This window comes from Ranitomeya imitator, chromosome 5 (genome assembly GCF_032444005.1).
Source record: "Ranitomeya imitator isolate aRanImi1 chromosome 5, aRanImi1.pri, whole genome shotgun sequence".
Lineage (NCBI taxonomy): Eukaryota > Metazoa > Chordata > Amphibia > Anura > Dendrobatidae > Ranitomeya > Ranitomeya imitator.
The window spans coordinates 371,934,221-371,959,100 of record NC_091286.1 but is presented as its reverse complement, the minus strand read 5'-3'; the positions used below and the strand labels follow the sequence as shown (position 1 = coordinate 371,959,100).

Below are 24,880 nucleotides of genomic sequence, written 5' to 3'. Positions count from 1 at the left end.
GCAGTCAGTCAATGGCCATTGATTGGCTGATGTGGTCACTTGTTGTCCATGCTAGAAGAAGTAAGCAGTCTGGCATGGGCCCTTGGCAGTAGTGCTGAAGGACAACCGGGGTTCAGTAAGTCAGTAGCTGTTTTTATTCTAATTTTAAGACCATTATAGACCAATATGTGCAAAAAAATATTGTAGTGAGCAACCGCTTTCATCACACAAGATAGGACATAGCGTAAAACACAGTGGGTAACATGGTCCATGCTGGAGTAGAATTCTTATAACTAGGTCATCGGCTTTCTCTCTTAATAATGTCTAGCATGGCTCAATATGACCTGACATACTGTCATATAACTATAAGACCTTTGTTGTAAAGGTCCCACAATGGAGGTGGATTTGACTGGTCAATATCTTGTTAACTTATTTCCCTCTTGTCACATTACTATCCTGGAAGTAGAGAGGCAAGTTGTCAACCGAGAGGGTTATTTTTTCATTACTTCATCCCAGATATATAAATAGAAAAAAATAAAGCGTCATATGCAATATGCCATGATACATTATGAATTGAGATAAAATGCCACACACGTCTGCAGAATATTACTTTAAAAATATGACAGGCAGAAACTGCTGGGTGAGCTATTTTTATCATGGAGCTAATGTTTTTAGAAACAAACACACTGGACTACTAAGGTTCTTTCCTCAGGCATGTTGAAAACTGAGTAGCGTGACAAATAATCTCAGAATCCTAGATGAGTGTGTTTAATATAAACCTCTCACTCTTATTCACAGCTCCTTATGAAATCTGCCCGGAGGACTATTTGATGTCTATGGTATGGAAGAGAACCCCAGCTGGAGACCTGGCATTCAATCGATGTCCTCTTAATGCTACTGGTAAATTTTTCTCCATTTAGATATATACTTATATAGGATTAACACTGTAAAGGATAAATGTTTGCTAGATTTTTATCCTCATTTACATCGCCATTATTGCATCCATATAATATTCATTTGTATAAATGGAATTTTAAGGAAATGGAATATATTTGCGTAAGCCATTTGCACAATATTATATAGCTAAATTGAGTCGTTTACGAGATTACTTTTGTATGATTTCATCACTGCTGTTGAGGTTAACAGAAATATTTTCTGCATCCTGTGTGACTCATAGGCACCACTAGCAGACGCTGCGCGCTCAATCTTCATGGAGTAGCCTTCTGGGAACAGCCGAGCTTTGCAAGATGCATATCAGCTGAATACAGACACTTGCAGCTTTCAGTAGGTGCAAAGCCAGCTTTTGTCTTTGCTATGTTTAATTCCTATTATGTCTCTGTGTAGAAAATGTAACTCATTCATATCTAGTCCAAAATGCAGCCTAGACTAAGCAACGAAAATTGCCCTGGATTCCGCTCACTCAGATTAGCAGAAGCAAACCTTAATCACTGCAAAGTCAATTTCAGTGAGCCTTCCAGGAAATGGAAAGGGAAAAAGAACACTGTATTCATTTTGCCACATTTTGTTCTCTATCAAAAGCCAGCTATGTGCTATTTTAATCAGAAATGTAGATTTTTTTTCTACTTGTCTGATCCAGGACAGGTAGGCTGTGTGCAAATGGTGCATTTTTAGGGTATGTTTCCATTGTCAGTAAATGCTGCGGATTGGATGCCGTCCAATCCACAGCAGCCAGATGTTACAGCATAGTGGATGGGATTTTATGAATTCCCATCTCCACTATGCGTTCAGGGACACCTCCGGAATCCCTGCGTATATGCTCATGCGGCGCGTCTTTCTAGACCGCAGCATGTCAATTTATCTTGTGAAGACGCTCAGTCTCTGCAAGATAAATAGCACAGTCCAATGTATAGGATGCGGTGATTCCACATGGTTCAATGAAAACATGCGGAATCACCGCGCGTACAAAAGCCGGAAGCGCTTTGGATGAAGCGGACATGTGCTGCGTCCACAGCAATGCCAAAATTGACCATGGAAACACACCTTTAATGTGTTTTTGTGTTGTTTTTCCAAGCGGAATTGGCCCAAAAATGCTAGGGAATCCTTATGCCAGCAAAGTCAATGAGAATCCTGAAGTGCTCTGCACATGATCAGTATTTTTCTTTCCGGGATTTGCTGTGCGTTTAAATCAACAACATGTCAAAAATGCATGTGTTAGGAGTCGAGTTTCCTCTGCTGCACATTCGGGCCCCACAGCTCATTGCTGCCTTCGAGCGTAGCGAGGCCCAAGGAGGGGGGGGCCATGTTAGGAGTCGAGTTTCCTCTGCTGCACAGGGGGAATCTCAATCCGTCTCCGCTGCGGTCTCCCATTCTCCTCCAGCCGCAGTGGAGTCTGCTCAGCAGGGACGTCGCTCCCAGTGTCTTGCTCGCTCTCACTCTGTACAGAGAGTTACTGCTGCTTCTTCAGCTCCTGCCATTAAAGTCAGTGCTGGTCAGCGGCGAGCGGACTTCCCTGGGACTAAGTCCTTGTTTGCGCACACTGAGCATGCCCAGAGCAAGATCTCCCGTTGGAGATCGAGGGTCATGTGCTCTGGCTCTGCAGCGCATTCCATTGGTCCTCTTGGCAGGCCCTGGAAGGGCAAAGTTTCTGTGGCCACTTCCTGTCCTGCAATTATATAAACTGCGCATGACCGCACGGCCATGCGCTAGTGTACAATTGAATACGTGTGTTTGTTGTGAGTGCAAGTCGTTCATTAAATACCCCTACCCTATTGTATGACTGTTCGCGTATGGAGTATGGCTGCTATCTAGCGCCCGACAAACCACTCAACGTGTCACGCACGTATCAGCGTCTATTGCTGTGACCGCCAGTGCGGCGCCACGCGCCAGTAGTGCGCTTCCTGACCCACGTCTGGGTGCTTAGTGGTGCCTGCCAGCACGGCACAGTTCGCACTTCGGTGCTCTAATTATAACAGTTGCCTAACACACCCTGTTGCGGTGTTGTGTCAGCAAGTGGTCTAATCGGACTTCAATCCTAGTTGGGGTTAAGTTCGCTGACTACTTGCTCGCCTTCTATGTGCGGTACCGCGATCCTGTGACGCAACAGGATCGCTTCCTTCACGTTGGGTGAAGTTTAACCCATGCGAGTATACTTATGAGTACCGCCATATAGTCCGTCATTACTCAGCAGCAGGTTCTATCTCTGCACGGTGGACCCCGGGCTACGAACGCACCGTACACTATCAGTCTTATTATTTGGTGCATTCCGCTAGCCCTAACATTACACTAGCGCCAGGGTCTGGCTAGTGATGACGGACAAACAGCAATCCCTGCGGTATATACAGCAGCTGGAGGGTAGGTTGGCGGCTCTCGAGAGCGCAACCTCAGCTGTGGATGTTACCGCAGTTGCTGTACAGGCTGCCAGCGTGGCTGCAGCAACTTTGTCCATTGCCACCCCTGTTCCGACATTTTCTCGCCTCCCGCTGCCAGAAAAATTTTCTGGTAATAGCAAATTTTGTAGGGGATTCGTGAGTCAGTGCTCTATTCATCTCGAGCTTCTGGCTGCACGTTTCCCCACAGAGCGGGCTAAGGTGGGATTTATTGTGTCTCTATTGTCGGACAGGGCGTTGGAATGGGCTACGCCGCTGTGGGAGCGTGGCGATCATGTGGTGCAGAGTGCTCCTCTGTTTTTGAGCACTTTAAAACAGGTCTTTTTAGGACCTCAAGTCACCCATGACACTGCGCTCCAACTGCTGGCATTAACTCAGGGTGAGTCCTTGGTCAGTCATTTTGCCGTCCAATTCCGCACTTTAGCATCTGAGCTGGAATGGTCGGATAAAGCTCTTATCCCCATATTTTGGAGGGGCTTGGCTGACCATGTAAAGGACGCTCTGGCCACTAGGGAGATTCCTGCCACACTGGAGGAGTTAATAACAGTCTCCACTTGAATTGACCTCCGTTTTAACGAGCGGAGGTTAGAGCGAGCCCAGTGTAGGCAGAGGTTTCGGCTGGCTCCTACTTTCGCCAAACCTCTGGAATCTCCGGTCCTGGTTCCTGAGTCACATGAGGCCAGGGAAGTGTCACAAGCGGGACCTAAGTCCCGGACCGCTTGTGCACTCAGGGTCTGTCATGTTTGCCAGCAGTCTGGACATTTAGCCACCAGATGTCCTCAGCGGTCGAGGAAACGTCAGCGTCTAGTGGTCGTAGGTGGAGGTACACTAGACACGGCGACGTTTGCCTCTAAATTGTCCTTTAAGGGGACAATTACTATAGGCTCATTCTCCCACTCGGTAGAGCTCTGCGTGGATTCTGGGGCGGAGGGCAATTTTATGTCTTCTGCCTTCGCCCAACACCACGCAATACCTCTGGTTATGCTAGCTCAACCTGTAACGGTACGAGTGGTGAATGGGTCGCCTCTGCCCTCACAGATAACTCACCAGACCATCCCTTTTACTCTGTCCATGTCGCCATCTCATCAGGAGATTATTTCTCTGCTCGTCATTCCAGAGGGAATTGATGAAGTCCTGTTGGGAATACCTTGGCTACTGTACCACTCTCCTCATATCGAGTGGTCCTCAGGTAGAATTCTGGGATGGGGTGAATCTTGTGGGGGTAGGTGTCAGAGGGAGTGCATTCAGGTAGCTACAACTGAGGTACCCGCAGATCTTTCCTCTCTCCCCAAGCAGTATTGGTCGTATGCAGATGTATTCTCCAAAAAGGTGGCGGAGACCCTTCCGCCCCATCGCCCCTATGACTGTCCTATTGACCTCTTGCCTGGTGCTGAGCCTCCCCGGGGTCGAGTCTATCCGCTATCTCTCCCGGAGACGGAGGCAATGTCACAGTACATCCAGGAAAATCTGGCAAGAGGGTTCATCAGGAAGTCAGTGTCACCTGCTGGGGCAGGGTTCTTCTTCGTGCAGAAGAAGAGTGGGGAATTGCGTCCATGCATAGACTACAGGGGTCTTAACGCCATCACCGTTAAGAATAAATACCCTTTGCCTTTGATATCTGAACTGTTCGATAGGCTTCGGGGAGCAAGGGTATTTACTAAATTAGATCTGCGGGGTGCTTACAACCTGATTCGCATCCGTGAGGGGGACGAATGGAAGACGGCTTTTAACACCAGGGATGGGCACTATGAATATCTGGTGATGCCCTTTGGGCTCTGTAATGCCCCAGCCGTTTTCCAAGACTTTGTGAACGATATCTTCCGGGATATGCTTTCCACCTCGGTCGTAGTCTATCTGGATGATATTCTCATCTACTCTCCAGATACTGACTCCCACCGGAGAGATGTTTGCAAAGTCTTCGACCTCCTACGGGCAAACTCCCTCTATGCCAAGTTGGAGAAGTGTATGTTTGAGCAGGAGTCCTTACCTTTCCTAGGCTACATCATCTCAGCCCAGGGATTGGCTATGGATCCTGCCAAACTACAGGCTGTGATGGACTGGCAGGAACCCCATTCTCTTAAAGCGGTGCAGCGCTTTATGGGGTTCATCAATTATTATCGCCAGTTCATCCCGCATTTCTCAACTTTGGTAGCTCTCTTGGTTGCCCTCAACAAGAAGGGGGCGAATCCCAAATTGTGGTCTGAGGAGGTCTCCAAGGCTTTTATCTCTATAAAGTCACACTTCGCTAGCGCTCCCATTCTTCATCGCCCCGATGTTGATAAGCCATTTATCATGGAGGTGGATGCCTCTTCTGTTGGTGCTGGAGCAGTCCTCTTCCAAAAGGATGTTCAAGGTCGGAAGCATCCTTGCTTCTTTTTCTCCAAGACCTTCGCACCAGCAGAGAGGAATTATTCCATCGGGGACAGGGAGTTGCTAGCCATGAAGTTGGCTTTCTCGGAGTGGAGACATCTCTTGGAGGGAGCACGTTTTCCCTTCCAAGTCTTCACAGATCACAAAAATTTGGTGTATCTGCAGACAGCTCAGCGGTTGAATTCTCGCCAGGCCAGATGGTCCTTGTTCTTCTCCCGGTTTCATTTCACCCTCCATTTCCTTTCTGGGGAGAAGAACATTCGGGCCGACGCTCTCTCTCGCTCCGTTGTGTCATCTGCGGAGGAGGAGCCTCGGCTTATTGTCCCGACCGAGAGTTTGAGAACCGTGGCCCCGGTTTCGCTGGAGTCTGTGCCCCCGGGCAAGACTTTTGTTCCATCTAGTTTGCGACCGGAGGTTCTCTCTTGGGCGCACTCGTCCAGGGTGGGTGGACATTTTGGTACTAAAAGGACATCAGAGTTACTGGCGAGGACATACTGGTGGCCGCATATGGCTCGTGATGTCGCGGAGTACGTTCGGGCATGTGTCTCTTGCGCCAGGAACAAGACTCCTCGGCAACGGCCAGCTGGGTTGCTTTATCCTCTGCCCATGGCTGATAGGCCCTGGGAGATGGTCGGGATGGACTTTGTGGTTGGCTTACCCAAGTCTCGTAATTGCACCATTATCTGGGTGATCACCGATCATTTTTCCAAAATGGTGCATTTGGTGCCTCTTCCACGGCTACCATCTGCACGGGCGTTGGCTGTCTTGTTTATCAAGCATATCTTTCGCTTACACGGTATGCCAGACAAAATTGTTAGTGACCGGGGTCCCCAGTTTGCGTCCCGATTCTGGAGGGAGCTATGTCGTCTACTCAGTATTGAGTTAAATCTCTCTTCGGCATATCATCCCGAGACGAATGGGTTGGTAGAAAGGGCCAACCAGACCTTGGTCACATATCTGCGACATTTTGTTTCTGCCAGACAGGATGACTGGGCATCCTTGCTACCGTGGGCAGAGTTTGCACTTAACAATGCCATAGCCGACTCTACCGGTCAGACTCCATTCCTCTTAAATTACGGCCAGCATCCGCGTGTTCCTGTGCCCATGCCTGTGTCTTCCGGTGATCCCAGGGTGGCAGACTGGGCTGTGGAGGCACGGGACATTTGGGATCGTACGCAGGATGCCATTCGGGCCTCCAAGGAGAGAATGAGGTCCTCCGCCGATGTTCATCGGCGCCCCGCTCCGACTTTTGCCCCTGGCGACTTGGTGTGGCTCTCCGCCCGTAACATCAGGCTACGAGTTGAGTCCACTAAGTTTGCTCCTCGCTACTTGGGTCCCTTCAAGGTTCTCGAACAGGTTAATCCTGTGGTCTACCGCCTGGCTCTTCCTCCACGCTTGGGTATCACCGACACCTTTCATGTGTCCCTCTTGAAACCCGTATACATGTCCCGGTTTTCCGAGTCATCTGCCGGGACATCGGGTTCGTCTACGGACGATTACAAGGTGAACGCTATTTTGGGGTGCAAGGTGGTACGTGGCAAAAAGTTTTATTTGGTGGATTGGAAGGGTTATGGTCCAGAGGACAGGTCTTGGGAGCCTGCTGAAAATATTCGGGCCCCACAGCTCATTGCTGCCTTCGAGCGTAGCGAGGCCCAAGGAGGGGGGGGGCCATGTTAGGAGTCGAGTTTCCTCTGCTGCACAGGGGGAATCTCAATCCGTCTCCGCTGCGGTCTCCCATTCTCCTCCAGCCACAGTGGAGTCTGCTCAGCAGGGACGTCGCTCCCAGTGTCTTGCTCGCTCTCACTCTGTACAGAGAGTTACTGCTGCTTCTTCAGCTCCTGCCATTAAAGTCAGTGCTGGTCAGCAGCGAGCAGACTTCCCTGGGACTAAGTCCTTGTTTGCGCACACTGAGCATGCCCAGAGCAAGATCTCCCGTTGGAGATCGAGGGTCATGTGCTCTGGCTCTGCAGCGCATTCCATTGGTCCTCTTGGCAGGCCCTGGAAGGGCAAAGTTTCTGTGGCCACTTCCTGTCCTGCAATTATATAAACTGCGCATGACCGCACGGCCATGTGCTAGTGTACAATTGAATACGTGTGTTTGTTGTGAGTGCAAGTCGTTCATTAAATACCCCTACCCTATTGTATGACTGTTCGCGTATGGAGTATGGCTGCTATCTAGCGCCCGACAAACCACTCAACGTGTCACACACGTATCAGCGTCTATTGCTGTGACCGCCAGTGCGGCGCCACGCGCCAGTAGTGCGCTTCCTGACCCACGTCTGGGTGCTTAGTGGTGCCTGCCAGCACGGCACAGTTCGCACTTCGGTGCTCTAATTATAAGAGTTGCCTAACACACCCTGTTGCGGTGTTGTGTCAGCAAGTGGTCTAATCGGACTTCAATCCTAGTTGGGGTTAAGTTCGCTGACTACTTGCTCGCCTTCTATGTGCGGTACCGCGATCCTGTGACGCAACAGGATCGCTTCCTTCACGTTGGGTGAAGTTTAACCCACGCGAGTATACTTATGAGTACCGCCATATAGTCCGTCATTACTCAGCAGCAGGTTCTATCTCTGCACGGTGGACCCCGGGCTACGAACGCACCGTACACTATCAGTCTTATTATTTGGTGCGTTCCGCTAGCCCTAACACCATGCAAAAACGCTGCAGATTTTACACACCGTTTTTGCTGCCAAAAGATGCAGAAATTTCTACTAGCAAATACTCATCGAGTGCACAGACCCTTATTGTCTATATGAATTCTTCAGCAATACATCTGGGAATATATGGTCCCACTGTAATTATTTGAAATAGAGGGGTGATAGACAGCACGTTTTGCTGGACCAAACTGCGAGCAATAAATTAATTTTTTTATAAAAATAAATTTGTTTTGTTTGTGCTAATAGACTATGTTCACTAGTGTTTTTTTGTAGCATTTTTTCTTCAGCTAAAAATTTCAAGATTGGCAGTAAAAATGCTGCATGTAAAGGCTTATTCACACATCAGTATTTGGTCAGTATTTTCTGTCAATGTTTGTATGTCAACACCAGGAGTGGAACTTGGATAGAAAAACTATCATTGAAAAATTGACACCTTTTCTGTGTTTTGGAGCTACTCCTGGCATACAAATGGTGATGACATACTAATAAAAATACTGATGTGTGAAAGAGGTCCCAAACAGAGTAAATAGCGGCATTTTATTCTACCTATTTTCTGCGTTTTTCTAGCCATTACATGCCTGATTTGTCCAGAGTACATATTAATAAAGTTAGTGGTTATATTCACCAAAAACGTTGCGAAAAATGCAGCACATGTAACGCTACGTTTTCTGTAGCATTTTTGCACTGTCATTACTTTCTATAGGTGAAAAAAATGCTGAAAAACCACTGAAAGAATTGACATGCTGCAGAGTTTCAAAAATGCTGCAGTACTGAAATTCAACCAGTAAAAAAGTTGTGTGTGCACAAGATTTTTGATATCTCATAGCTTTTGCTGGTACTGTAGAATAAAACGGTGCACAAATGCCATGTGTGAACACAGCCTTAATATAACATACATATACTAATAAAAAGGTACAAAAGACAAAAATAAAATTGAATTGAAACAATTATGATAGACATTCAGTACAGTAAATGGGATTATGTACAATTTACTGTACATTATAAGAATATTGAATATAAAAAAACCACAAGGCCACAGGTCAAGAGCATTTATATAAGTTAAATAACTTCAATGTGACTCTTAATATTCTTAGTAATTTATTATATAGGTTACTTTATTCTACCCCTTTTTTCTCTTTTGGTTTCTTTTAATCGTATTGTCTTTTTGGCTTCTGTGATGAATTATACTGTATATCTAAGAAAAGTATATATTTTAAAGGTGATCTCTATGCTAGGTTAGGTTACATTATTCCCAATTACACTCATCAGATGCTGCAGAAGCTGTTTTTGAAGAATAAGGCCAGGTTCACACATCTGTGATTCATAGACCGCGTACACATCTCAATGTGTATCACAGTTCGCATACAGATCTCAATGTGTATCACAGTCCACGTAAAGATCTCAATGTATATCACAGTCTGCGTACAGATCACAATGTGTATCACACTCTGCGTACAGATCACAATGTGTATCACAGTCAGCGTGCAGATCACAAAGGAAAGGCCAAGGCGAGCCGCTCCCCTCCACCGCGGCGTAAGCAAAGGCCTGCATGACAGAGGTATGGAGGGGGTGGGGCAATGGGTAAGGGGGAGGTGTATGAAAATTTGGGGGTATTTTAATTTGGTTGCTGGGGCGGTTACCTCAGTTCCCACTCCGGAGATATCAAGAGCAGTCCACTTGTCCTGATGTCATGGGTTCGGTGGCCCAAGTTCTGGAGAGTCTCAGAGCAGCAGCGGAGTCACAGCCTCCCAGCTGGTTGGAGCTGCAGGTGTCGGGGATCTTGGGCGATGCCAGCGGGATGAGGCCAGAAGATTCCCCTGGTGTGCGGCCTTCACGCCGATCTAGGCCCCTGGAGCGGTTATCCCCTGACATGGCTCCTCAGACCCAGCGTCGGCGCAGGAGCCCATCCAGGGACCCTCCAGCACAGGTTCCTGGGCGCACGTGCTCCAGCAGGTCCCGGGCTGGGAGGAATCCATGAGCCAGGCTGGGTCCAGTGGCGGTATGTAGGCCTTTGCCTCAGATCAGAAAATGGGCGGGCCTACACACTCCAGAACTGCGACTTTCGGTGATGTCACAGCGGGTCGCTGTGGCGAAGTCCTGGTCAGGCGGCTTGCCTTTTCTTCTACGGACAACGGGGGGAATATCCAGGATGTCACGGTGGTGGGCAGCACCCCTCCTCAGCTGGTGTTACCGGCCCTTTGCTGGGCTACAGCTTCAAAGGGAGCTGTCGGGGCACATAAGAGCCTTCAGTTTCATTTGTCGGTGTGTGGATCTGGCAGCAGACTGGCACCTGGGGGTTTATCTTCTCGGGTTCAGTTGGCTGGCCCAGGATTTGTCAGCGGACACGTACAGTCAGAATTAGAACAGCCCAGCAGCATTTCAGCAGCAGCTGCAGGAACCAGGAGCTTCGGATCTCTGGTCCCAGAGGATCCAGTGGGAAGGAGCAGCACGGATGGGCAACAGGATGCAGAATTTGTGGCTGGAGGGATCACAGCTTCCTCGCAGCCCGGTGAGTATGATTCCATGTCTTGTGTATTTCCCCCTCTAGATAGGTCCCTGGTAATTGGGGGCGGTAGTGGGTTGCAGTCGGTTGCAGTGTGACAAGATGTGGGGGCTCAGGTTTTGCCAGGGGTTGATGAGATAAGTGAGATCCTTTGGAATGTTAGGGAGATACTGTCTGGTTGGGAAGGTGGGAGAATGGCCCCACCGCATTTAGCTGCGTGGGTGGGTTCACAGTATCTGGGTCCGGGCCTGGCTAGTGGGCGTCCTTGCGCGCCAACTAGAGTTTTGGACCCGGTGTCGATTTCGGTGCAGACGGAGAAAGAGAAGGAATGTCATATTAATTTAGATGACAGGGCACATGGTGAGGTTTACATTTGTTTTGAGGGCCTTGTTGGGGCTCATGTTAAGAAGGAGGTGCACGAAAAAATATGGAAAGATGAATACGTTGAGATTTTTTCAATGCTTCCTTTGGAGAAGTTTAATTTAGATATAGGGAAAAAGGATGATAGCAAAAAGAGGATGAGGAGAAGCATAGGTGGCGCCTGCCCCCTCAGACATTTATAAATTGGCTTCAGGCATTCACAATTTTGTCAAGTGTGATTGGGGAGAAAGCGCCTGAGAATTGCTCTCCTCTTTTCTGCTATATGGATTCTATCGGGGAGGCTAATAGGGTGTACGGGGTCAGGCAGGGCTTCGTTATGATGAGCAATTTTGGCAGAGGAAGGCTGTTCGTCTGGCAATAAGGTGGGATCAGGAGGACATTGGTTTGTGGCTGAGGGTTATGGCACAGACTAGGTTTGGCCATTCCTTTCCTGGGGGTGGCCGGCCAGCATACCAACCAGGGGAATTCTCAAGGGGCAGGCGGACTGGCTGGGCAACTCGGAAATCAGAAGCCCGGTCTTTGCTGGCAATTTAATGATGTCAGTGCAAATTTGGAGCCAGCTGCAAGTTCAAGCACATGTGCTCGCACTGCAGTGGTTCATCGCACGGCGCAGCCAAATGTTTTAGAAAAGGCAAGGCTAAGGCAGACAGTAGTAATCCCAAAGGGGGAGATGCCAGTGAAACTATTTCGTATGGCTGGTCCATTTAGTGCCCTTCCGTTTTAGGATTTAGTTTGTTTCACCACTGGGAGTTGTTCCTAAAAAAGAGCCGAATAAATACAGACTGATTCATCATTTGTCATTTCCTTGTGGGAGGTCCGTGAATGATGGGATTGATCAGGAGCTTTGCTCTGTGGTCTACGCATCTTTTGACAAAGCGGCACATTGGGTTCGAACTTGTGGAAGAGGGCCGCTTTTGGCTAAGACAGATATTGAATCGGCTTTTAGATTGTTACCGGTTCATCCAGATAGTGTTAAATTGTTGGGTGGTTATTGGAGAGGGGAGTTTTTTGTTGACAGATGTTTGCCAATGGGTTGTTCTTTATCATGTGCATTTTTCGAGGCCTTCAGCTCGTTTCTCGAATGGGTCATCCGTGAAGTGTCTGGTTTTGATTCCTTGATACATTATCTGGATGATTTTTTGTGTAGGTCCTGGTGATTCAGAGTGTTGTGAGTGGATTCTGAGGGCGGTTGAATTTGTGGCAGATCGTTTTGGTGTCCCGTTGGCTCTGGGGAAGATGGAGGGTCCTTGCATGTGCCTTTCATTTTTGGGAATCGTGATAGATTCAGTTGCTTGGGAATTCAGATTGCCGGCCGACAAGGTTAAGGCTTTGCGCGAAGAGGTGGCTTGGGCCCGGCTTCTCAAAAAATTGTCATTGCGGGAGGTCCAGATGCTTCTAGGGAAGTTGAATTTCGCTTGTCGCAGCATCCCGATGGGCAGAGTATTTTCTCTGCGCTTGGCAAGCGCCACTGCTGGTGTCTGTGCTCCACATCATTTTGTGCGGCTGTCCAGTGAACACAGGGCTGATTTGGAGGTGTGGGATAGGTTTTTGGAATGGTACAATGGCCGTTCGTTGCTAATGGCTGAGGCAGTCGAAAGTGGTGAATTGGATTTGTTTATGGATGCATCTGCTGGTGTTGGCTTTGGGGCATATTTTAGAGTTTAATTGTGCACGTCTAGGTGGCCTGAGGAATGGTTTCAGTCAGGCCTTGTTAAGAATATCGCCTTGTTGGAGCTATTTCCGATTCTGGTGGCTGTGTATTTGTGGAAGAAGGAGTTTCAAGACAGGAGGGTATGTTTTAACTGTGACAATATGGGGTAGTGTGAGCTATTAACAGTCTGCTTCTTCGCCTCCTGTGATTTGTGTTTTGCGGCAATTGGTTTTGACATGTTTGGCTTTAAATGCGCAAGTGACGGCCTGCCATATGTTGGGTGCTAAGAATTCAATTGCTGATTCTTTATCTCATTTGCAGTGGGAATGCTTTCGGTCTCTGGCCCCGGATGCGGAGGAAGACGGTTTGGAATGCCCAGCTGGGCTTGCGAATCTGGTCTCTGGGCTGCAGAACCTTTGATTTGGGCATCCCTGGCTCCAAACACTTGGGCTGCATATCATTCAGTGTGGTGTTCCTGGGAGAAATGGTTGGTAGAATGTATCATTGGGGGTTCTGTTTCAGATCAGGTAGGAGCTTTATTGTTGTGGTTGAGTCAAGGGGCGGCTGAGGGTTGATCTCTGACAAAAGTTTTGCAGATCTGTGCGGGGTTGGCTTTTGGTTTCAAGTTTAGGGGATAGAAGGACTTGACAAAAACAAGCTCTCAAAGGGTTCAGGAGAAGGTGTAATCGGGGGGATTTAAGGCGAACGGTATCTCTTAGTATTCTAGAATGGTTAGGCGGGTGTTTGGATACGGTTTGTGTTTCGGTTTTTGAGGCTTGTCTTTTTCTTTTAGCTTTTTCCCTTGCCTTCTTTGGGGCCATATGGGTGGGTGAACTCGTGTCCCCACATAGAAGCAAGGGGGAGGTCTCCTGGCAAAGGATGCATTGATTGTCAACGGAGGTTTGGTGTTTTCAATCAGGTGGTCAAAAACTGATCGGGAAGGAAACGGTAAGCGGGTTGTGTTAGGTTTGATCCAGGGATCCTTGTTGTGTCCTGTGCGCTGCTTATAATGTTTTTCAGCCTTGTCGCAATGGGCCGTTGTTGTGTCATGCTGATGGTTCCTTTTTATCGTGGTTCCAGTTTGTTTCAGTGTTCCGAAAGTCTTTGGTGTGTCTTGGTTTGGATGCTTCAAGGTTTGAATCTCATTATTTCAGAATCGGGGCGGCAGCAGAAGTAGCGGCTGGTGGCTTAGGTTCTGATGTAGTACAGCGCATCGGGAGATGGGATTCCAGGCGTTATAGGTCTTATATTCGGCCTCAAGGAGTTGAGGCTGATCCGCGCTTGTGAAGGGCATTGTTTCGTTTCAGTTGTGTAAAGTTTATGGTGTTAAATTGCTGTTTTTTATTGTAGGTTCTGATCCATTGTTGGGCTGGATTCTGGGCCACTCTTATGTCCACTGGGGAGCCCAGCGTGCAGACATGCGGCACGACGGGAGGCAGCTCGGGTTTTCAAGAAGCATGGCGGTGATCAGGTGGCTGGGCTTTAGGGGGATGGGTTGGAGCCGAGTCTTGCAGGAGGTACATGGTAGCGCCCGGCTGGATAGGTCCCCAGATATATTGGTTCTTCATGTTGGGGGAAATGATTTGGGAGTTCATCCGTTTTGGGAATTAGTAAAGGACGTTAAGCATGATTTGCTTCGGTTATGGTTATCTTTTAAAGGTTTGGTCAGAGATTGTTCCCCGTAAATGTTGGAGGAACGTGAGGTCAGTTCAGAAAATTAACAAGGCACAGATCAAGGTTAACCGAGCTATATCCAATTTTGTAGTTAGGGACGGGGGTGTTGCTGTTCGTCATTTTGATATGGAAAAAGGGGATGGCAAGTTTTGGTTAGCGGACTGAGTGCATTTGAATGCTGTGGGCATTGATTTATGGGCACTGGGTCTGCAGGATGGTATTGAGAGGACCATAGTATTTCGTGCTTGTGGGGTCTCTGGCATTTGAGGTGTTCAAATGCCATTGTTGTGGCGGTTGAGGGGGGGTCCTTGAAGTTGGTGTTAAATTGGTTTTGAGGATCCGTGGGGATATGGATTCCTAAATTATTATGTGGTTTTGGTCTGGTGATTTTGGGTTATTTTGGCAGTGGTGCTAGATTTCCAGGGTTTAAGTGGACAATAGAACCCCGTTGGGGTATTGGTGCTCCTGAGCCAGTGGGGTAATGGCTAGGAGTAATTTATAGTTTGTTATTTGTTCACTAAATATGTTGTTACGGTTAATCACCAGATTTTGGGAGCTTCAAGGACCCTCCTTAATGTTATTTACTTTACTGTTGAATATTTTGTATGTTATTTAAATAAAAGGCTGCTGTGGCCATTATTATCCAAGTCACGGTGTTATTGTCTTATTTGGGCTACAGGTGTTAGGTGTCGAGATCCCGCCTCTGCACAAGGGGAATCTCGAACCATCTCCGCTGCGGTCTCCCATTTTTCTCCAGCCACAGTGGAGTCTGCTCAGCAGAGACGTCGGTCCCAGCGTCTAGCTCAGGCTGATACTGGACAACTGGTCACTGCTACCTTTCCAGCTTCTGCCATTGTAGCCAGTACTGGGCAGCGGCGAGCAGACGTGTTTGGGACTAAGTCCTGCTCTTCCCTTTCTGAGCATGCCCAGGGTAAGATCTCTCGTTGGAGATCAAGGGTCACATGCTTAGATACTGCAGCAAATCCCATTGGTCCTTTAGGAAGGTCCTGAATGTATTCTTCTTCTGTGGCTTCCTCTCATTGGTCCTTCTGGGAAGGTCCTGTTCTTGCTGCAGCTATAAAAGGTTCGCATGGCCGCACGGCCATGCGCTAGTGTACATTTGGAATCATGTGTGTTGATGAGTGCAAGTCGTTCTTTAAAATCCCCTCCCTTGTGTATGACTGTTCGCAAAAGGTGGATGCTTGCTGTCTAGCGCCAGACTAAAATGTCAACATAAAGACATATGATACAGCATCTATTGCTGTAACCGCCAGTGTGGCGCCGTGCGCTTATAGAGCGCTTTCCTATCCCAAGTCTGGGTGGTTAGTGGCATCCGCCAAAGCGGCACAGCACGCACTCTTGTGCTGTAAGTTATATTATCTGTTACTTTGACACCCCAGTTGCGGTGTCGAGCGCAAATGGTCTGAACGTACTCTAATCTTGTGTCTTGGGATAGAGTACTGATACTCCTTGCTTGCGCTCTTGGTGCGGTACCGCGGCCTTGTGACGCAACAGGGTCTGCTTCCTTCACACAGCGTGAAGTTAACCCATGTGTGTATCCACATTGTACCACCATATAGTCTGTCATTACTCAGCAGCAGGTTCCATCTCTGCACGGTGGACCCCGGGCTGCGAATGCACCTTATACCATCTCTCTTATAATTTGGTGTGTTCCGCTAGCCCTAACATTACAGTAGCACCAGGGTCTTGCTAGTAATGACGGACAAACAGCAATCCTTGCTGTACATCCAGCAGCTGAAGGGTAAGTTGGCGGCTCTCGAGCGCACAACCTCAGCTGTGGATGTAACCGGAGTTGCTGTTCAGGCTGCTAGCGTGGCTGCAGCAACCCTGTCCACTGCCACCCCTTGTAATAATTATATGGATAGTACGGAATCTAATAGCATGGGATGAAGCCAGTCTGAGAACAAAGTTGCAGCAAGAATATTTTTACTCGAAACAGAAAAGTAAACAGAATAGACCCAGATATTTCTGCAATTGCAACGAGGTCTTCAGCTCTATATAGTAAATAGCAAACAGAAAATAATACAGATATTCCTGCGGTAGTAACAAGGTCCTCAGCACAATACAGTAAATCACAGCAAACTTAGAGGCGAACAGATATTTAAACAAGGAAGTCCATTTTATAGTGCGAATGCACACAGTACTTTAAATGAGGAAGTCCAGCAAAACTTGATCACACATGTGCCAGTACTAGTGTTGAGCGATACCGTCCGATACTTGAAAGTATCGGTATCGGATAGTATCGGCCGATACCCGAAAAATATCGGATATCGCCGATACCGATATCCGATACCAATACAAGTCAATGGGACATCAAGTATCGGAAGGTATTCTCATGGTTCCCAGGGTCTGAAGGAGAGGAAACTCTCCTTCAGGCCCTGGGATCCATAGGGATGTGTAAAATAAAGAATTAAAATAAAAAATATTGATATGCTCACCTCTCCGGCGGCCCCTGGACTTCACGCTGCTAACCGGGAGGCTTCTTTGTTTAAAAAGCGCGCCTTTCAAACCTGTGAATGACGTCCCGGCTTCTGATTGGTCGCGTGCCGCCCATGTGACCGGCACGCGACCAATCAGAGGCCGCGACGTCATTCGCAGGTCCTCAATTCCTAGAATTAGCAGTTTTGTGAATGAGAATGATGTCGCGGCTTCTGATTGGCCGCGTGCCGCCCATGTAACCGGCACGCGGCCAATCAGAAGCCGCGACGTCATTCTCATTCACAAAACTGCTAATTCTAGGAATTGAGGACCTGCGAATGACGTCGCGGCCTCTGATTGGTCGCGTGCCGGTCACATGGGCGGCACGCGACCAATCAGAAGCCGGGACGTCATTCACAGGTCCGAAAGGCACGCTTTTTAAACAAAGAAGCCTCCCGGTTAGCAGTGTGAAGTCCAGGGGCCGCCGGAGAGGTGAGCATATCAATATTTTTTATTTTAATTCTTTATTTTACACATCCCTATTGATTCGATACCGATACCTGATATCACAAAAATATCGGATCTCGGTATCGGAATTCCGATACCGCAAGTATCGGCCGATACCCGATACTTGCGGTATCGGAATGCTCAACACTAGCCAGTACTTGTTAGTAGGAGTCCAATAATTCACAGATGATGCGTTGTGTAAATGCAGTCCTGGGAAAGAGAGGATGAGGGGAAGAGAGAGAGAGCGCTATCTAAGCGTAGCAGATGAGTTAATATTTCTGGATGAGACAAGCACAATTTGAATCTTGCTCACCTTATGTGGTTGTGCAAAGAGGCACAACACTTGGAAAAGTCTTGCAAACAAGGAAGATACTTCCACAGGTGCGCAGCCCGTTGCAGAAGTTCCAGAGGCGAGAGGTAGCTGAATGGAGAAAGGCAGACCATCAAATAGTGAGCAGAAGAAGCAGGGAGTTCACCAGCAAACCGGCAGAAGCTCAGGAGCCAGCAGCACAAAATACTCAGGCACCTTAGCACACATGACCCGGACTTAAGTAATCAGGACAGACAAGAAGTTCCATGACAGGGTGAGATCCAAGACTCCATCTTGGATCAGGGCGAACAGGCACCAGGAAAGTCCAGAATCCTTACACCCCTGTTCTGACTCTATCTCTCCGCCTGCTGCCAGAAAAATTTTCTGGTGATAGTAAGTCTTGTAGGGGTTTCGTGAGTCAGTGCTCTATACATCTCAAGCTTCTGGCTGCACATTTCCCCACAGAGCAGGCTAAGGTGGGATTTATTGTTTCTCTCCTGTTGGACAGGGTGTTGGAATGGGCTACGCCCCTGCGGGAGAGTGACGATCATGTGGTGCAGAGTGCTTCATTGTTCCTTACCACTCTGAAACAGGTCGTTTTAGGACCTCGTGTCACCCATGATACGGCGCTCCAACTGTTGGCATTGACTCAGGGTTCGTCCTTGGTCAGCCATTTTGCTGTCCACTTTCGCACCCTAGCAGCTGAGTAGAAGTGGTCGGATAAAGCCCTTATTCCGATATTTTGGAGGGGGCTGGCTGACCACGTGAAGGACGCTCTGGCCACTAGGGAGATTCCCGCCACACTGGAGGAGTTAATAGCAGTGTCCACTCGTATTGACCTCCATTTTCACGAGCGGAGATTAGAGCGAGCCCAGTGTAGGCAGAGGTTTTGGCTGGCTCCCACCTTCGCCAAACCTTTGGAATCTCTAGTCCAGGCCTCTGAGTCACATGAAGCCATGGAAGTGTCACGAGTGGGATCTAAGTCCAGGACCGCTCGTGCACTCCAGGTTTGTCATGTTTGCCAGCAGTCAGGACATCTTGCCACCAGATGTCCCCAGCAGTCGAGGAAACATCAGCATCTAGTGGTAGTAGGTGGAGGTACACTAGACACGGTGACGTTTGCCTCCAAATTGTCCTTTAAAGGGACAATTACTATAGGCCCATTTTCCCACTCGGTAGAGCTCTGCGTGGATTCTGGGGTGGAGGGCAATTTTATGCAATATGTCTTCGCCCAACGTCACGCAATTCCCCTGGTAATATTAGCTCAACGAGTGACCGTACGAGTGGCAAATGGGTCAACACTGCCCTCACAGATAACACACCAGACCATCCCTTTCACTGTCCCCATGTCGCCATCTCATCACGAGATTATATCTCTGCTCGTCATTCCTAAGGGAATTGACGAGGTCTTGTTCGGGATGCCTTGGCTGCGGTACCATTCTCCTCATATTGAGTGGTCCACAGGCAGAATTTTGGGATGGGGTGAATCTTGTGGGGGTAGATGTCAGAGGAAATGTGTTCAGGTTGCTACTACTGAGGTACCCGCAGATCTATCCTCTCTCCCCAAGCAATATTGGCCCTATGCGGACGTGTTCTCCAAAAGAGCTGCAGAGACCCTTCTGCCTCACCGCCCCTATGACTGTCCTATTGACTTCTTGCCTGGTGCTGAGCCTCCCCGGGGTTGAGTCTATCCGTTATCTCTCCCGGAGATTGAGGCAATGTCACAGTACATCCAGAAAAATCTGGCAAGAGGATTCAGTAGGAAGTCAGTGTCACCTGCAGGGGCGGGGTTCTTCTTCGTGCAGAAGAATGGGGAACTACGTCCATGCAAAGATTACAGGCAGCATGTATCAGACACTATGCTATGTATATATACACATGTAATCATAAAGCACAGGTATATCCTGTAATTGAGGGTAAGTATCCCTCCCTAGACACTCCAAGGGTGTCAAATCAACTGAATAGCTCCAAACACATAGAACCACTGAAAAACAGAGCAAGAATATTCCAAAGGGTTGGAGGGGGAGTAGATGCGCACAGAGTGCCCCTCAAAGGAAGGGAGGGTAACAGAGGGTGGCAGTGGGATTTGGGTGAATGAGAAGTTATCTGACAGGAGAAAACCAACTCCTCCACCATGCTTGCTGCTGGGGCGGGGGGTGTGGGAAAAGTGGAATCCACCATACGAAAGTGCAGTAAGAGAGGCAGTGGCAGGGGGTTGAGCCAGATTTCGGTGATGGCGAGGAAGGAAAGTTTGTGAGTAATGAAAAGATGATGGATGTAGGAAAGTTTGTTGCAGACAGAGCGAGCGTTCCACAGAGCTCCTGCTAGTGGGACTGGGGAAGCGGGGGTTGGGCGAATGGGTATAAGGTTGGTTACAGAGGTTACAGAAAGTTGTGATAGAGCGTGGATGGGAGGTAGAAATGACTGTGGGAATGTGGTGAGGAGGACCAGGAATTGGAGCAATATCACTGGCAGTGAGGAGAAGCTGGTTGATACACTTAGCTTATCAGTATGAGTCTTTCTTCCTTCTATGACATACCTCATCTCTTTGATTGCTGTATTTGCCAATGAAAATTGTCTGGTCTTTTCCATCTGGGGCATGTCTCTGTGCAGAATGGCTTCTCCTCCATTGCTTGTCTTTGTCAGCTGTACATGTCTGACATGTATTGAAGGGAAAGTCCAGGCATGTAGTATCCCTGCGAAACTACAGGGGGTGTGATGATGGATAACCCAGTCATGCCATCACCACCATAGTGCATGCTAACTCATACAGGACAATGCAAAACCCTCCCTTACTATTGATACCTCAGACATAACAACTTCTGTACAGCAACACGTAGCCATCAGCATTTCTCTGACCCAAGGCATAGTCTCCATAATGACTAGCTTTGATATCAAGGCTAGAGTTGAGCAAATTTGTTTGGATTTGGTTGCTGAATCTGAATTTGCCATATTCGGGCCATATTCGAACCCTATTTGTGCCGAATGTATGTTTGATGATCGGTTCCGAACATATTCGGTAATTTAAACTCCCATTGACTCTAATGACATTCGGCTGTATTCGACGAATATTGCAAAACAATATTCGATGCCGATCGTATTCGGAACCCAATTTGAACAAATTCGCTCAATTCTGATCAAGACTGATGTGCAACTCTCAAATGGCATATCATGTGTTCATGTAACACATTTGATGTAAATCTGTCATATCAGATACAACATGGTACTATAGCATAACCAAAAATTTCTGAACAAATTTAACTGAAAGAGAATGATGCTACCTAAGCAAAAATATTTAATGGCGGCACGCAGCAGCACACATAACATAGTTTAACATGACATAACATTATAATGGGGCCCGCTGTATGGCATAGCTTATAGCAATAGAATGGCAATTGCATTAAAATAAGCTCTGCAATTCAATGGTATTTCCAGCACGAGAGGGTCAACAGTAATCTGTTGCATCGCATGGCATATTAAAGTCCAGAAGATAACTGTGGGTCCATATAATACTATTGTGGATTATTGGTTAATCCACTTATTTGTATGAAAGATAAAACTATAGTAATTTTACAGTAAAACCTTCTTTTAAAACTTATTTTTATAATAGCAGTGATTGTAGAAAAATTAGTCATTTACATTCACAAAATGAATGACAGTCAGAAGATGGCATTCCAGGAAATATTTTTTCAAAGGAATCATTTTCTTTTAACTCTCTATTAAGACAATTTATACATCAGTCTTAAAAAACACTCCACATTATCAGGAGAATATATTAGGGGACAATTACCCTGCTGTTGGTATTATTAGAGTTTTCTTATATTTTTTTCCAGAGGGATTTCATATTTTAGTGTAATTAGAACACTAGAACACATTTTGGGGTGTAAGTTTGGTAAGTTTGACAATTCAACCTTGTAATAGATTTACCCCAGATTTTTGTCAACTACCTGTAGTGAGTATAACAACTGACCCTGGGGAAATCTTGAAAAGAAAACTAAGAATCACTAGAATATCACCTCACTGTTGACCTTTACAACATCAATCTATATATCTTCTGAATTACTTCTTTGAGGTCTTCCATGCTTGCAATCAGATTAGATTTTCTTTGCTTTCTTTGCATGTACAGTTGTGAAGGTTTTTAGTAATACAGTGTATTTTCACCTCCTGTATTTTGTATTATTATTATTATTATTATTATTATTATTGTTATTATTATTATTATATTTCAAATATGAACTATAATTAATAATGATGAGGATGATTATTTGTTTCACTTATTTTTTTTGGGTGACTCATAGCTTGTTCTAATTCTAGAGATACAGTATAATAATTCATGTTTTTATTGTTTCTATTAAAATGCTTAGCCAAATATACATGTCATCATTTAATCCATTTACAAATGTAATAATATTACCAGAGCAATGCCAATGCTCTCATTTGTATAACACCATCTCGCTGTTTACTAAAGTCTAAATCACCAACTTGATGATTCCCCTGGTCACTGATGGAGGGTATTGTGACAAGACCTGTTCATCAGCAATGTCTGTTGACTAACTCCTTGCACTCCACTGCACATTGGTTTAGTTTTTAAAGCCATGTGCACTGTGCAGTGTTAAGATGGTACTCCTGTTAGAACGTAGCCACTTTTGGAAGATCCAACTACAAACTCAATCCAACACTATCAGTGATTCAGAGTGGAAAAAATAAAGATTTCAATATACAATCTTAAGCGAACACCATGTCGCGTTTGGAGAGCCCCTATGTGCATAAACAATAGAGATCCCCATTTATTTTAGCCTCAATTTTTTCATTTTCACATGGGCAGCAAGATAAAATGGATCCTAAAATGTGTTGGGCAATTTCTCCTGAGTACGCCGATACCTCATATGTGGTCACAAACCATTGTTTGTGCACACAGCAAGGCTCAGAAGGGAAGGAGCGCCATTTGGCTTTTGAATGAAAAATTAGCTCCAATCGTTAGCGAACCCCATGTCGCGTTTGGAGAGCCCCTATGTGTATAAACAATGGAGAACCCCCACAAGTGACCCCATTTTGGAAACTAGACCCCCCAAGGAACTTATCTAGATGCATAGTGAGCACTTTGAACCCCCAGGTGCTTCACAAATTGTTCCGTAAAAATGAAAAAGTACTTTTTTTTACAAAAAATTTATTTTAGCCTCAATTTGTTCATTTCCACATAGGCAACAGGATAAAATGGATCCCAAAATTTATTTGGCAATTTCTCCTGAGGAAACCGATACCTCACATGTGGGGGTAAAACACTGTTTGGGCGCACGGCATGGCTCGGAAGGGAAGGAGCGCCATTTGACTTTTTGAATGAAAAATTAGCTCCAATTGCTAGCCGACACCATGTCGCGTTTGGAGAGCCCCTGTGTGCCTAAACATTGAAGCTCCCCCACAAGTGACCCCATTTTTGAAACTAGACCTCCCATGGAACTAATCTAGATGTGTAGTGAGCACTTTAAACCCCCAAGTGCTTCACAGAAGTTTATAACGCAAAGCTGCAAAAATAAAAAATAATTTTTCTTTCCTCAAAAATTATTTTTTAGCCCGCAATTTTTTATTTTCACAAGAATAAAAGGAGAAATTGGGCCCCAAAAGTTGTTGTGCAGTTTGTCTTGAGTACGCTGATACCTTATTTGTGGGGGGGACCACTGTTTGGACACACGTCGGGGCTTGGAAGGGAAGTAGTGACATTTTGAAATGCAGACTTTGATGGAATGGTCTGCATACGTCACGTTGCGTTTGCAGAGCTCCTGATGTGCCTAAACAGTAGAAACCCCCCACAAGTGACCCCAATTTGGAAATTAGACCCCCCAACGAACTTACCTAGATATGTGGTGAGCACTTTGAACCCCCAAGTGCTTCACAGAAGTTTACAACGAAGAGCCGTGAAAATAAAAAATCATTTTTCTTTCCTCAAAAATTAAGTTTTAGCAAGCAATTTTTTATTTTCGCAAAAGTAACAGGAGATATTGGACCCCAATAGTTGTTGCTCAGTTTGTCCTGAGTATGCTGGTACCCCAATATGGGGGTAAACCACTGTTTGGGTGCATGTTGGGGCTTGGATGGGAGGAAGCACCATTTGACTTTTTGAACGCAAGATTGGCTGGATCAATGGTGGCGCCATGTTGCGTTTGGAGACACCTGATGTGCCTAAACAGTAGAAACTCCAACACTAACCCCAACACACCCCTAACCCTAATCCCAACTCTAGCTATAACCCCAATCACAACCCTAACCCCAACACACTCCTAACCACAACCCTAACCCCAATACACCCCTAACCCTAATCCCAACCCTAACCCTAATCCTAACCCTAATCCCAACCCTAACCCTAATCCCAACCGTAACCCCAACACACCCCTAACCATAACTCTAACTACAAGCCTAATCTTAACCCTATTTCCAACGCTAGCCCTAATTCCAACCCTAACTCTAATTCCAACCCTAACCCTAAGGCTATGTGACCATGTTGTGGATTCGTGTGAGATCTTTCCACACCATTTTTGAAAAATCCGCAGGTAAAAGGCACTGCGTTTTACCTGCGGATTTACCATGGATTTCCAGTGTTTTTTGTGCGGATTTCACCTACGGATTCCTATTGAGGAACAGGTGTAAAATGCTGTGGAATCCGCACAAAGAATTGACATGCTGCGGAAAATACAACACAGCGTTTCCATGCGTATTTTTTGCACCATGGGAACAGCAGATTTGGTTTTCCATAGGTTTACATGGTACTGTAAACCTGATGGAAAACTGCTACGAATCTGCTGCGGATCCGCAGCCAAATCTGCACCGTGTGCACATAGCCTAATTCTAACCCTAACCCTAGTTCTAACCCTAATTCTAACCCTAACCCTAACCCTAAGGCTACTTTCACACTTGCGTTTTTAGCAATCCGTTGCAATCTGTCGTTTTGGGCAAAAAACGGATCCTGCAAATGTGCAAGCAGGATGCGTTTTTTGACCATAGACTTGTATTAGCAATGGATCGTGACGGATGGCCACATCTCGCGTCCTTCATGCAACAGATCCGTCA

The 24,880-nt window shown here is 46.7% G+C and overlaps 1 protein-coding gene across 5 annotated transcripts in view; it reads left to right on the top strand.

The window, feature by feature from the left end:
* Window positions 1-24,880, top strand: part of ADGRB3 (adhesion G protein-coupled receptor B3) — a 1,579,303-nt gene that overhangs the window by 866,080 nt on the left and 688,343 nt on the right. For all 5 annotated transcript variants that reach the window (XM_069726666.1, XM_069726664.1, XM_069726665.1 and 2 more), the window contains 2 exons: window positions 778-879; window positions 1,157-1,263. In XM_069726666.1, coding sequence (XP_069582767.1) covers window positions 778-879; window positions 1,157-1,263 — 209 coding nt within the window. The remainder of the gene's footprint in view (window positions 1-777; window positions 880-1,156; window positions 1,264-24,880) is intronic.